The sequence below is a fragment of the Hoplias malabaricus genome, chromosome 1, assembly GCF_029633855.1.
Source record: "Hoplias malabaricus isolate fHopMal1 chromosome 1, fHopMal1.hap1, whole genome shotgun sequence".
Lineage (NCBI taxonomy): Eukaryota > Metazoa > Chordata > Actinopteri > Characiformes > Erythrinidae > Hoplias > Hoplias malabaricus.
Window position 1 is genome coordinate 18927314 of NC_089800.1, and position 13750 is coordinate 18941063.

The 13750-nt window shown below is 40.2% G+C and overlaps 1 protein-coding gene across 1 annotated transcript; it reads right to left on the reverse strand.

Moving 5' to 3' along the window:
• Positions 1–325: 325 nt before the first annotated feature.
• Positions 326–8729, reverse strand: slc51a (solute carrier family 51 member A). The gene is made up of 8 exons (XM_066678061.1): positions 8450–8729; positions 6095–6246; positions 5921–5994; positions 5328–5486; positions 2143–2254; positions 1882–2028; positions 1665–1770; positions 326–864 (listed from the first exon to the last, which is right to left on the reverse strand). Exons 1-8 carry the CDS (start codon positions 8520–8522, stop codon positions 713–715), a joined length of 975 nt encoding a protein of 324 aa, XP_066534158.1. The 5' UTR covers positions 8523–8729; the 3' UTR covers positions 326–712.
• Positions 8730–13750: the final 5021 nt, after the last annotated feature.

A 13750-nucleotide genomic window follows, 5' to 3' on the forward strand; every position in this document is an offset into this window, starting at 1 on the left:
AGGTTAGTACCTGTGAATCGGTTCGACCGGTTCATTGATGGAAATTAAATGTTCAAAAGAACCGATTCCTACATGACATGGATGACTATATAACCATGTGAATTAGGCCACCTGTACAGTTCAGCACGTCCACAATATATGTTCAAGTCTTACCTGAACCAGTTAAGAGCGCTTTTTTTAAATTGGTCACTGTGTAAAGATCAGTTGGAATCAAATTATTTTTGTGACATATTAAAGAGTACCAGCATGTTAGAAATACTTTACATTTCGTTATTTGTATTGACAAGAGAATTTACATATATCAAAACAGAAAAAAAATCATGTTTAAAAATTCTTATTTATTGTAATTTGTGGGAGAAATGGAAATAAAGCAGGTATTTAACACATTCCTGCATCATGGATAAAATATTTATCAGAACACTTTGTACAGTGTAAGGTTTACAAATAGCCTCTGCAGTTTATTGTCAAATATATTAAAAAAATACAAAAGAAAACATAAACACAGTTTATGCCATAATCAGAAATGAAATAATAAAGAAATTGAGAATACCAAATGCTTTCCATCACTGACACAAGACAACACTATATTTGTACATGGTAACTGTCTAAAACATATGTGCCACTGACTTGATGATAAACAATTTTTGTCTGTGTTCCTGTGATTTGGACCTGGATGTATTCCACCTGATAGTAGATTATTGGCTGCTTCTCATTAGACTGAATTTGCTTGATTTTCTGAGGAAATCATCTTTTTCTGCTCGTCATTGTCCTCCTCTGGTAAGGGATTATACTGGCGTCTGTACAACATCCGAGTGACAAGTGTGATGATGAACATCTCCAATATCAGCAACTGCTGACTCATCACTGAAATAAGAAAGAGAGAGAGAAACAGAGTGTTTGTTAAGGGATTCCAAATACCTGTACAATTAATGTATAGAGACGTACACTATAAATCTGCCCAAAAGTCTTATAACTAGTGAATTCGGCAGCTCAGGTGTCACCCATTGTGGAACAGACGTTCAGTTCTTTTATAACCTCCTTTGAAAAGCATGCAATCAGCTGATCAAACCTAAGGTCAATATGCTTGTGGCGTGGCCAGGTATGGACCTTGCCATCTTCAAACAATGGCCCATAGTTGGACTCGTGTGCTTTCCATACATTTAGATAGTAAATGGAATGTCTGTTTATGTCGTGTAGACATATTGACACTAGGTCCATATTGTTGTAATGGCACTTTTCCACTGTATGGAACCCACACGACTTTACTCAACTCGGCTCCCCCCTTTTCCACTGATCCAATCTGGTACCTGGTCCCTGGAACCAGGTACTTTTACAGTCCCTGCTCGCGTCGGGTTGCAACCGTGCTGAGTAGGTACTAAATCGTGACGTGAAAATCCTGCAGAGCGCTGATTGTACAGTGTAACAGGCTGAAGTTTTTTCAAAATGCAATTGTTCACAATATAAAACACACAAAGGGTATAGAGATGAAGTTAAGAAAGTGGTTGTATAATTGTGTTCGAAAAACCCTTCTTAAACAAAATTATACAGCCACTTTCTTAACCTCATAGGTACTGTAATCCTGTGTGATGTAGGTGAAAGTTACAGCAGCCTGAGTCTAAGTACAAGATGGTGTTTCTATTGCTGTAACCATAATTTTCACTTACTGTAACCTCGAGCCTTGGAGGAGAAAGGGGGTGCACATGCAATGGTTCCATTCATGGCCAAAATATTAATGATGGCAGACTGCAGCTGACTGAGGATTAGCACCAACTATGGGGCAGATAAAAATGAGTGAATAATTCCAAATAAAAATACATTTAAAAAAAATACATTAAATTATTAAATGTCTTATACAATAGCTACAATGCAATTGATACTCACTTGATACATGGCATACTTAGGAATGATCTTCAGACTGCGTAATGTGTTCCGCACATGCATGAACATGATGGCAACAGGCCATAAAGCAATGATGGTGAGTACCCCCACACCAGGGTTTATCCAGATAGCAGCACCGGTAATCTTCATCTGGAAGAGAGGAAGAAGTAAGGCAATGGCTGTACTTATTAGAGAGCAAACTATTTTGGACTGCTTAATGAATACAGAAATTAATAAACTGTCTTAATACTGCTCCTAACTTACATCAGCAACATTAAAATTGCCATTGGTCCACAGTACAATGGAGAGGATTGTAAAGACCACCTTCAGAACAGCAAACTGAAAGGCACCCAGCTTCAAAATGAACAAAGACTGCCTAAGAGAAAGCACAACGCTTCATTACTCCACAGAACTTGGCTCCACATGTTCAGTAACGGAGGTGCTGTAATCCTTTTGCCGATGTATGGCATTGAGCAAGTTGACCTTTAGAAAAACACTGCAGAGTGTACCATTCAATTTTATAAGCTTCTACTGAGATAAGCTGGGTGTCCAAAATGGGTGCACCTTGAAGTAGCTCAAATTAGTAAATATAATGTGTCTTACAAAGTTAGCACACTGAACTTGAATAAAGGACATCGGTAAAAACAGCTTTGTGAGCACCAGATAATTATCAAAATAAACAAACTCATCAACAAAGAACTACAGCACCACCTGCTGAACAGCACTCGGGAATATGTGCATGACCATCAAAGGCAGAGCAGGCAATATAGTTCAATTCATTACATTTGTATAAGGCTTTTAGCAACAGTGATCAGAACCAAAGCAGCTCTCCAATATTTAACAATCAAAGATTAATTGTTTATTGAATGAGTGCAATTTTCAAATGACAAGAGCTGCCATTTTAATTCTAGCTTACATCATCAAGTTTTAAATGGGGGACATTTAGCTTCTATAACTTTAATTATTCAACCCCCACTGGAATTTATGTTTACAAAGAAAATTTACAAACCTTCAACTATTTTCAATAATCCAATCAAACTCAACGCAGCTAATAATGGATTCAATCAAATATGAGGTAATCCTGGGAGAAAACACCAAGATGCTTGGGCATCTTTGGACTTTCCAACAGGACAATGATACAGAGCATACCTCACAGTCAGCCAAGGCTTGGTTTCAAAAAGATTCTTGAAAGACACTGGAGTGGCAGTCAAATTTGCCTGAGCCGATCCCCATAGAAAGCCTTTGGTGGGATAAAGACATTGCTAATGAAGAATGGGTTTTCCTCAGGAATGCTGCCAGAAGCTGTTATCTGGCTATGCATCATGTTTGTAGCAAGTCAAAACCCTACTAAGTAATAAAGGTCATGAAGGGGTTGAATAATTCTCAGACACGCTGTAGTTATTAAAGGTGGCATTATGTGTTGAACATAAAAAAACAGTTTGGTGTTTGTATGATTCCTTTATTTCAAACAACTCAGTGTTTATACATTTAAACATAAACCTTGTTTGCAATGGGGGGTAAATATTTGTATTGCAACTGTACATAACTAAATAGTGTCAATCTCTCACTACATTCAGTGCTCAAGGTTCAAGCCAAATCTTCTTGATTTTTGTGGCTATAAGAACAGACCTGGACCTTGATTTTTAGAAAAGAAATCACATTCTCAATGCTGCTCAAAAAACTGTAATTACATATTTTCCCCAAATTGTTTAGCCCTACCAGAACTTCAGGTTCACACAATTAATGAGCCGGTCCAAAGCAAAAGTGATAGGAAACTCCTCCTTTGGTTAACAAAGATAGTGGCATTACAGTAGAAAAAGCTTATTGTTTATAGTCTAATTAACAGTGGTGAAGTGAAAACTGCTCAGATAAGACTAAGATTAAAGTTAGAAGGCTATCAGACAAACGGTTAGAGAAAGCTCTGATGACATAATTCCTTTGATCCACATCTTTTGAAGTTACATTGACCCCGTGATGTCACTGACTGACCACTCTATCAAATACTGGCAGAGGGCCCAAAGTTGAATGGCCAGAAGAACATTCACCCAGATCAAATTCTGTAGTAGTAAGCTTTAAATCAGGGAAGTATTCCAACAACTGGCGAACAATGGTAATCCATACTGTCATATCAAAAAGAACAGTCCAGAATGGTTCAAACAACTTCACCTATGTGTAATACATAATCCCTCACTCAGGATAACCGTAACACGTATCCCTGTATTAGAAGGGAACACCAAACCTATCAAGTTAAAACACATTGGAAAAATACAGGTAAATAAGCCACCATGTGTGGTACTCAACCACATGGAGACAAATGAGAATAAACTGAAAACACTGGAAGACTACTACTACAAATTCATATTCGTATACTACACTGCTTCTAATTCTAATCCAATCTATATTTTTCATTCATTCATTCATTATCTGTAACTCTTATCCAGTTCAGGGTCATGGTGGGTCCAGAGCCCACCTGAAATCATTGGGCGCAATGCAGAAACACACCCTGGAGGGGGCGCCAATCCTTCACAGGGCAAAACAGATACACACACATTCACTCACACACTCACAGCTACAGACACTTTTGAGTCACCAATCCACCTACCAACGTGTGTTTTTGGACCGTGGGAGGAAACCGGAGCACCTGGAGGAAACCTACACGGACACAGGAAGAACACACCGCACTCCTCACAGACAGTCACCCGGAGGCAACCCACGCAGACACAGGGAGAACACACCACACTCCTCACAGTCAGTCACTCAGAGGAAACCCACGCAGACACAGGGAGAACACACCACACTCCTCACAGACAGTCACTCGGAGGAAACCCACGCAGACACAGGGAGAACACACCACACTCCTCACAGACAGTCACTCAGAGGAAACCCACGCAGACACAGGGAGAACACACCACACTCCTCACAGACAGTCACTCAGAGGAAACCCACGCAGACACAGAAAGAACACACCACACTCCTCACAGACAGTCACTCGGAGGAAACCCACGCAGACACAGGGAGAACACACCACACTCCTCACAGACAGTCACCCAGAGCCCCAATCTAATCTAATCAAAATAATTTAATTTAGTTTCATCCGACCAAAGAATGTGCTGCCAAACTTCATCAGTCTTTTGCAAACCGTAGTTTTGCATTTTGTCCAAATTTGATAGTAATGGTCTTCTTACATTATTGGTTTTCTAGGGTTATTAAATAGGGGTGTGCTCAAATTTGTTGTATGCTGTAAATTAAAAACTGCCTTAAAGGTTTGAACATGTTGCATAAGCCTTCTAGGTGAATCCTGTGGAATTGAACTGAATCACCCAGTGGACAGAGCAATTCATAATTTGGAGCCATGTTACATTCTTAGAATTTGTCCATGTGTTGTATATAACCAGAACATTGCAGTAAACACAGAGGTCCCTCCCTCTGCCTGTGACTGTGTTAGTTACCTGGTGACTGACACACGGGGCAGGCAGGGACAGCAGCAGCAGCAGGGTCCAGTGCTGATCTTGAAGGTTTTCTTTGCTGACCGTTTAAGAAATGCTTCATCTCCTCCACATTCCTCAATCATTAGGATGAGGAATTTAAACACTACAATTGCAAAATAGCTACAAAAAGGGCAACAGAATGCTCAATTTTACTGTTCTGAGACATGCACAAACACAAAGTCTGAGAAAATCCAGAGCTATTTTTCATTGTTTAGTTATAGAATCATTTCTACAAAAAAGTCAAACAATGAGAAGGACATTGGACAGTAACAAACCAAGCAAAGATTCAAAAATTCTAAAGCAATTAACACTTAAAATACACAATTTCCTTCTTTTATTTTAAAACGAAAACTATTACAGTATATAATACTAAAAAATATAATGTAAACTGTTTATTTTGCATGATTTCTCTGTTTTCACCTCAAGACTTTTATAAAAAATTGTTCTTGCCGTAAGCCTAAGTCTTTTTAGAATCATCAAATGAGCCATAAAACTTTTGATGATTAATCTATGCTTGTCAGAGCATGATGTTTTCAATGCTTTGGGTAACTCACGTGGCTGAGGTCATGTCTGTGAACATGGTGGCGCGGGGTATCCACATGCCCAGGCAGGACATTGTACCAATAACCTACAAAAGAAACAAATAATCTTTCTCAATATTCAGTCAGAGCACGAGTCACTAGTAATGTCTGAGGAAGCTGCCTCATTTCAAAGTCAGGAAAACTCACCGGTGCAGCTCCATTAACCCAGATGATGGCACTCTTCTTATTGGAGGTCACATTCCTGTAGATGTATATGCATTCTTCAATGTATATCAGCATTGAAATCAGAGCCATGAATGTCAGGACAGAGTACAGGCTGATCCCAAATATGTCCAGCTCTACAACAAAACAGCAATATCGAAAAAATTAATGTTTAAACATTGGAAAAATTTACTGAATTTAAATCTATGCAATCATTCAATTCTAGAAAAAAAAAAACAGTTTTCATTCCCTGAAAAGGGCACAAATTGAATAGATAATTCAATAATTTGTGTTAGAGAGAGAAAAAAGTGTTTTTTTAATTAATTAAATACATGAATTCTCACATTCATATAAATTATTTGTTATCAACTGAGGCATACTTTTTCATGTGTAAACATTAGTCAGTGACTCCGTCACAGTCTCTACATGTCTCATTTCCTGGCCAACTGGGCACTCCTGAAGAAATTACTGTTCACATGTTGGAACTGATATTTATTAAAAAAGCAAAAAAGAATAGCCTAAGGGTACTTGCGCAGAAATACAAAGTTAGACTTTTAAAAAACAAACTAACAAAAAGGCTTATTCCTCTGCCAGCATTTCAGAGGAGTGAATATGTAGTAAACAGGATCCACTAATGTAAAACATCTGTTTGTCTTCTTGGCTTTCTTTGAGCAGTCTGAAAGAGAATACGTTAAGCCAAATCCCTTATTTGTTCACATCCACATCAATTTAGGAAATTACTTTTGTTATTTTGAGACATCATTAAAAGTCGACACACAGTCACACACAGTAAACACCTACTTAGCTAAAAGGCACTAACACCAAACCAGGCCTGCCAGTTATGGGCATCCTCACCTAGGTCTTTTATTAAAATGATAATGTATTTTTATAAAACTGGCAGATTCCCACTTTTCCCAGATGTGCATTCAGTACCAAGAAATACATGCTTATGATAAAATACCAGTGAAAAACACATTGTTCTGTAGAGTCATACATGCCAGGACAAAACATATGCCTCTCTTTCAGGAGGGGCATCAGGCTTAACAAATCTGTGGCAGTACACACACACACACACACACACACACACACAGACAGCAGTGGGTAGCTACAGGTAAGTTCCCTTAATCAAGGGCAATTCAGCCGTGGAAGTTAATGGAGAAGAAAACACTCTTCCTCCACACACATTCATACCCATATTGCTAAGGTACTAGGGGTTGAACAGGTGACATTAAAAGCAGTATATTTGCATTTGTTTACTAAAATAACCAGTGAATTTCTGTGAACCTGAAGGGGATAAAGCGGATATAAAATGTAAGGGATGAGACATTTATTTAGAATTTATACATACATATATATATTTGATAGTAATAAAAAACAGCCCTTCGCAGGGCGACACACACTCACATCTATGGACACTTTTGAGTAGTCAATCCATCTACCAACATGTGTTTTTGTACCATGGGAGAAAACCTTAGCACCCAGAGGAAACCCACACAAACTCAGAGACAGCACACCAAGGTTATCACAGACAGCCGCCCAGAGAAGTGCTTGGACCCTGGAGCTGTATGGCAGTGACCATGCTCCCACACCAAAAGAATAGTTAAATAAACAAAATCCTTTATAATTCTTTAAAAAAAAAAATAAGAAAAAAAAAAGATTGCAACATACACAAAGATGAGATCAGCGAGATCATTAAGGCAGAATTAGCTCTTTGTTCCTGGGTTTGTGTGGAGGTTGTAATAAAAGAAGTCTTTGACTCTGAATCCTGGGTCTTTGGGTTCCATTTCTGTGAAACCCTTATTATATTTTTTTGAATTAGTGTGTAAATACATCAATAACTTTATAATAGATACGATATTATTGATGTATTAACACCCCTCCAAAATATATACAATATTCCACAAGTCACTAATTCAACAGGAAATTCAACTAAATTTCATAAAGATTATTAACAAAGGATTATATTTTTTTATTAGTTGCAAAGAACATTTTTTTACTATGAATAGTAAACTACAAACAGTTCTTTTCAATGTTCAATAAAAGTTAAACTGGAAATTATTTTCTCACAATTGAATTGAAATGTATTATTACGCAATAGCCATAGGTCTGAATACATATAATAAATATTTCTAATGTGTTCATTGTATTTCATCCATTGATTGGGTTAACTTATATTTCACTGAACCAGATTTCAATAATAATTAGTGGGTGATTAAAACTTATTAACTGCTAGACATTTATTCATAAACCTACAGCGATAATTCTATCAAACAGGGACATATTTTACTATTCCCGTGGAAAATAACGACTTTTTGTGGTCTGGTCGAAGGGAAAACTCACGCAAAATGATGTCGATGGCCAATGGTGGATCTCCGAGGCAGCTCGGGTGCAGGGATGTGTTGGTTGTGTCCATTTTCTCTCGTTAAATCTCAGATGCCCTCGGAGAAGAACACCTTAAAACAGCACGAACCTCCTGAACACTGACGCATGGAGTTGAAGTAACTTTCTTTTCCCTCAAATTTCACCTCAGAGTGATGTCTACGGTAAAGCACCGCCCCCGAAAAATCCAAGCTATATCACATTGAAATTCGACTGTTCCCACCTTATCCAGCCCCGCACACTGTTGATGAAAGCAGTCACTTCTTTGCAGGCTCTCAGAAGTCCAAAAGAACCGCGGGGAGGCGCCATAATCTCCACCGTATCAGCGCCCTCTGCCCCGGGCCTCTTCAGCCGCATCACATGGGCCTCAGCCTCCAAAGAAACCCAACAAAAGCAGCTAAAGCCAGTCATGTGAATCAACCAAGAGTTTGCATTTTTTCACTCCCGCTTCCCATCGGACCCCGTAAGGGACAACTTTCAATTTTTACGTACGTTTCTTCTCCCCTTCCCAAATTTTTCAAATTCTTTTTTTTTAAATTCACTTTATTATTATTATTATTATTATTATTATTATTATTATTATTATTTATTTATTTATTTATTTATTTATTTACTTGATGTTCCAGTACATGCTGGTAAATATAATCTTGTTGGGTCTGCCACACACTACTGTCTTGCAAATAAGCATGTTAATATTCATTCATTCATTCATTCATTCATCTGTAACCGCTTATCCAGTTCAGGGTTGCAGTGGGTCCAGAGTGGGCGCAAGGTGGGAATACACCCTGGAGAGAGCTCCAGTCCTTCACAGGGCAACACACACGCATTCACTCACACACTCACACCTACGGACACTGACTCACCAATTCACCTACCAACATGTGTTTTTGGACTGTGGGAGGAAACCGGAGCACCCGGAGGATACCCACGCGGACACGAGGAGAACACACCAACTCCTCACAGACAGTCACCCGGAGGAAACCCACGCAGACACAGGGAGAACACACCACACTCCTCACAGACAGTCACCCGGAGGAAACCCACGCGGACACAGGGAGAACACACCACACTCCTCACAGACAGTCATCCGGAGGAAACCCACGCAGACACAGGGAGAACACACCACACTCCTCACAGACAGTCACCCGGAGGAAACCCACGCAGACACAGGGAGAACACACCAACTCCTCACAGTCAGTCACTCAGAGGAAACCCACGCAGACACAGGGAGAACACACCACACTCCTCACAGACAGTCACTCAGAGGAAACCCACGCAGACACAGGGAGAACACACCACACTCCTCACAGACAGTCATCCGGAGGAAACCCACGCAGACACAGGGAGAACACACCACACTCCTCACAGAGAGTCACCCGGAGGAAACCCACGCAGACACAGGGAGAACACACCACACTCCTCACAGACAGTCACCCGGAGCGGGAATCGAACTGTGTGACCGCGACACCACCTGCTGCACCACCGTGCCACCCAGCATGTTAATATATCAAATGCAAATTAATACTCTTCCTCATTTATGTAACATATGCAAATTATACCACAAATTATTCACAGCACTTTTTATGTCTTTCTGAAATAAAATGCCCACACAGTTCAAATGCCATGAGGCAAAATCAAGTTCCTTTTGCACACCTTTTGAAGAAAACGAGAAAACTTTTGTTAATTAATAAAACATCACTACATATAAAAGTAAACATTCATGTGAATTGAATTGTTCCTGAAAATAATATATTTTTACTCACAGTCCTGTAAAAATGAAGAAATTTAGGCCAAGAATGTGCACACATTTTTCAAATCACACACACATATGTATATTATTTTCTTCTCTCTGGCATACTAGGCTCCATAATTGAACACTCCTGTTATTCACTACAACACTGCTCACATTTCCATAGCATGGAGAACACTAGCACATATTACAAACTAAAACCTAGTACAAATTGGGGTGAAATTTCCAGATCTTGCGTCACACTCTGATTCCAAAGGTTGAGGCACAAACATAGTTTTTTCCTCATTTCTTCCATCTATAAAGACCACCAGAAAAAAAATTATTTCAAATAATGTTACTCAGAGGTATTTAGTGTGATGGTATGGTTTTGAGAAACAGAATAGTTTACGGTGGTGATGATAGTAATCAAATGTCTAAGGAATTTTTTTGTGTCTAAAAACAGCATCACAAATTTATTACATGAATTGCTAATATCCTGACACATTCCCCCAACATTGTTTTGTAATAAATACCCTTCGCCTGGTTTGTCCCATTATTAAGATATCTGAGTCAGCAGCTTCAATGCAGCATTTTACGCCAAACATTTTGAAAAACATTTTTAAGCCTACATTTAGACCTATAGAGTTAGGGGCAGTATTAGCATCAAGACACGTGTTAGTTCTTCTAATCAATGATTCTGAGAGTCATTTTTTTCCCCCAAAGAGACCTTCTGCTGAAACTACTGGAAAGCTGCAAATTTAGTAATGTTTCCCAAATGTCTTATGCTAAGAAATATCTTGCAGATATTTGATGTTACACCGTAGTAGTTCTATAATGTACCTAAAGACTTAGATATCATGGATAATGTAAACAATAAACTTCCATGTGAATTAAAAAGTGATTGTGTCAGTATGAGCAAGTCAGCACAAATTTACAGTAGGTCCTGTCTGAAAGGTGGAGCAAACTCAGACTCAGAAAACCTGAAATTATGTAGGTTTTCTTTTCTTATATCACTGGGATGAAAACTGCAAATTCCTTGTTTCTGACGTGTAAAAAAGAGTTCAATGTCCTCTCTGATAGTGAACTGGACAAAGTTCAGGGAAACAAATAGTTCACTCTCTTCTCATTTTCAGGAATACAGACATCAGAATGTTCCGATGTGTTTCCAAATGTTTGTTAATACGTAATCATCTAAAGTTTCTTCTGATATTGAGGGCGTTAGAGGGTAATTCTTCAATTTTGAAAATATTTCTAAATCAATTAAATGCAGTGTAACTCAGTGTTGTTTGAGGAATCAACCTTGCACCCAGTTATTATTAATGTTATAGGAATTTTTAAGTGTATATTTATGAACACCTGCAAGCAGTGTTGGGGACTTACAGTGCTGTAACTGTATTCTGAATACTGTCTCTTTTCATTGTAACTGTAACAGAATACAGTTACTTATATTTAGTTTTTTAAATGCTGTTACATGTAAAATTAATGGATTAAATTAAAGTATTTTGCTGCTTTAATGTACTTTGAGAGGGTGCACTGAATTTGAGGAAGACGTCCAGGAAATGTGGAGTGCTTGGAGTGCCGGGCAGGGGGCTGGTCCACGTCATCGTCTGAGGAAAGAGCTTGAGCTGGAAATTAGGGGCTGGGAGCAGTGTAGCTGCAAAAGGGGAAAGGTCGGTTTGAAGGCCCACAGCTGCCGGAGGAGAGAGTGCAAACTGTACCATAAGAGGCAGGGTGTGGTTTGGTCGCTAGAGCAGAGATAGGGATGAAGGTACTCAGTGGCACTAGTGCAGCTGCCAAGAGGAGAGGATAGGATGAAGCTCCACAGCAGTACCTGAGGACAGACCAAGGGCTGTAAAAGTAGAGGCTGGGAACAGTGTAGCTGCAAAGGAGAGATGTCGGGTTGAAGGGGTGTTGTAGGAGAAAGCGTGAGCTGCAAAGCTAGGGCTGGGAGCAGTGTAGCTGCAAAGCGGAGAGGGAGGAACAAGAACCACAGCAGGAGAGAGCATGAGCCATACAGTAGATGCGTGCTGCGTGGTTGTGAAGGTGAGGGCATAAGGACGAAGGTCCACAGCAGCTTCTCAGGAGAGAGTGCAAGCTGTAGGAGAAGAAGTAGGAGGCATCACGACCACAGAGCGGGGGTTGAGACCAAGGTCAGCAGCACGAGAGAGGTTTGGCTGTAAAGGGAGTGGCAATGGGAGATGCAGTGAAACCACAATCGGAACGGGATTAGGACAAAGGCCCAAAACATGAGACAGGATGGGCTGTAAAGGAAGAGGCAGGGTACAGAACAGCCACAAAGGGGAGGGGGTTAGGACAAAGAAAAAAGAAAAGAGAATGAGCTGGAAAGTCAGAGACTAGGAGTATCGCAGCAAAAGGGGTTGGGGTGGGGATGAGGGTCCACAGCACCACTTGAAGAGAGAGAGAGAGCACAAGCTGGAAAGCTGGAGAGTGGGAGCAGTGCATCAGCAGACGGGAGGGGTTGGGATGACTGTCCACAGCTGTACCTGAAAAGAGAGAAAGTATGAGCTGGAGCTGTAAGGTGGGAGCAAGCCAGCAGCAGAGGAGAAGGGTCAGGACAAGGTAAAGTGGGGAGGGGTCAACACTGCTGTAAAGTGGAGGGGTTGGGATGAAGGTCAACAAGAGCATGCAAGCTGTTGGAGTGGCGTGGCAGCAAAGGAAGGGGTTGGGATGATGATGGGAGGGGTGGGATTATGAGAAGCGAATCGACAACGAGGAAACAGTGCAGCAAAGAAACTGTTGATTACCCCAAGTGCAGGGCAAGAGGCAGGCCCACAGCACCTGTAGAGGGGGTGTGAGCAGGAAAGCTTGAGGCAGGGAGAGCTGCTGAGTCGTGTCAAAATTAATGCTTAAATGTGCTGCCTGCTTCTGTTCCGATATTTTCACAAATGCCATCATCTCGGCGAGCATTGTAGGCAAACTAGTTCCCTGGTACTGTGCAGAAATATTGCAGATTATAAGTCTGTTTCTAAAGCAACTCAGGTAACAATATTAATGCAGCCCTCTAATGCATGACTTGCCTCATATTTGGAGCTGCATTCAGCCATGGTTACACCTGATACCCCCATCCCTCCAAGCTCCACAGCTCCAAATGTGGTAGAGGATCAGCAGAAACGAAACCAGAGCAGAGAAGCGAGCTCACATTGCAAAGCATTCAAATCGAGGTCCATCGCATGAGCCAATAGCTGTGAGTTTGTTTGACAAGGAAATGACATGAGTTCACAGTGTATATATAGGGCTGAGGGGAGTTTTGGCATGATCCTACTCCCAAAAATGATGTCATTACATAACTTAAATTATCTTTTTAACACAAGGATAAAATTGTTACATGTGGCATGGTGCAGAAATACTATATTTTGACTTGTTTTAGCAGGTGCTGAGCGTTCAGTGTGTACACACTTCCTCTGCACTTTATACCAGAAACTGACTTTATACCGTCCGTTAGTTGCCTGCTCACTTGAAGTCATATAGCTGGTATGACAAGGTCAGGAGAGAAATGCCTTAATTTTTTTTGG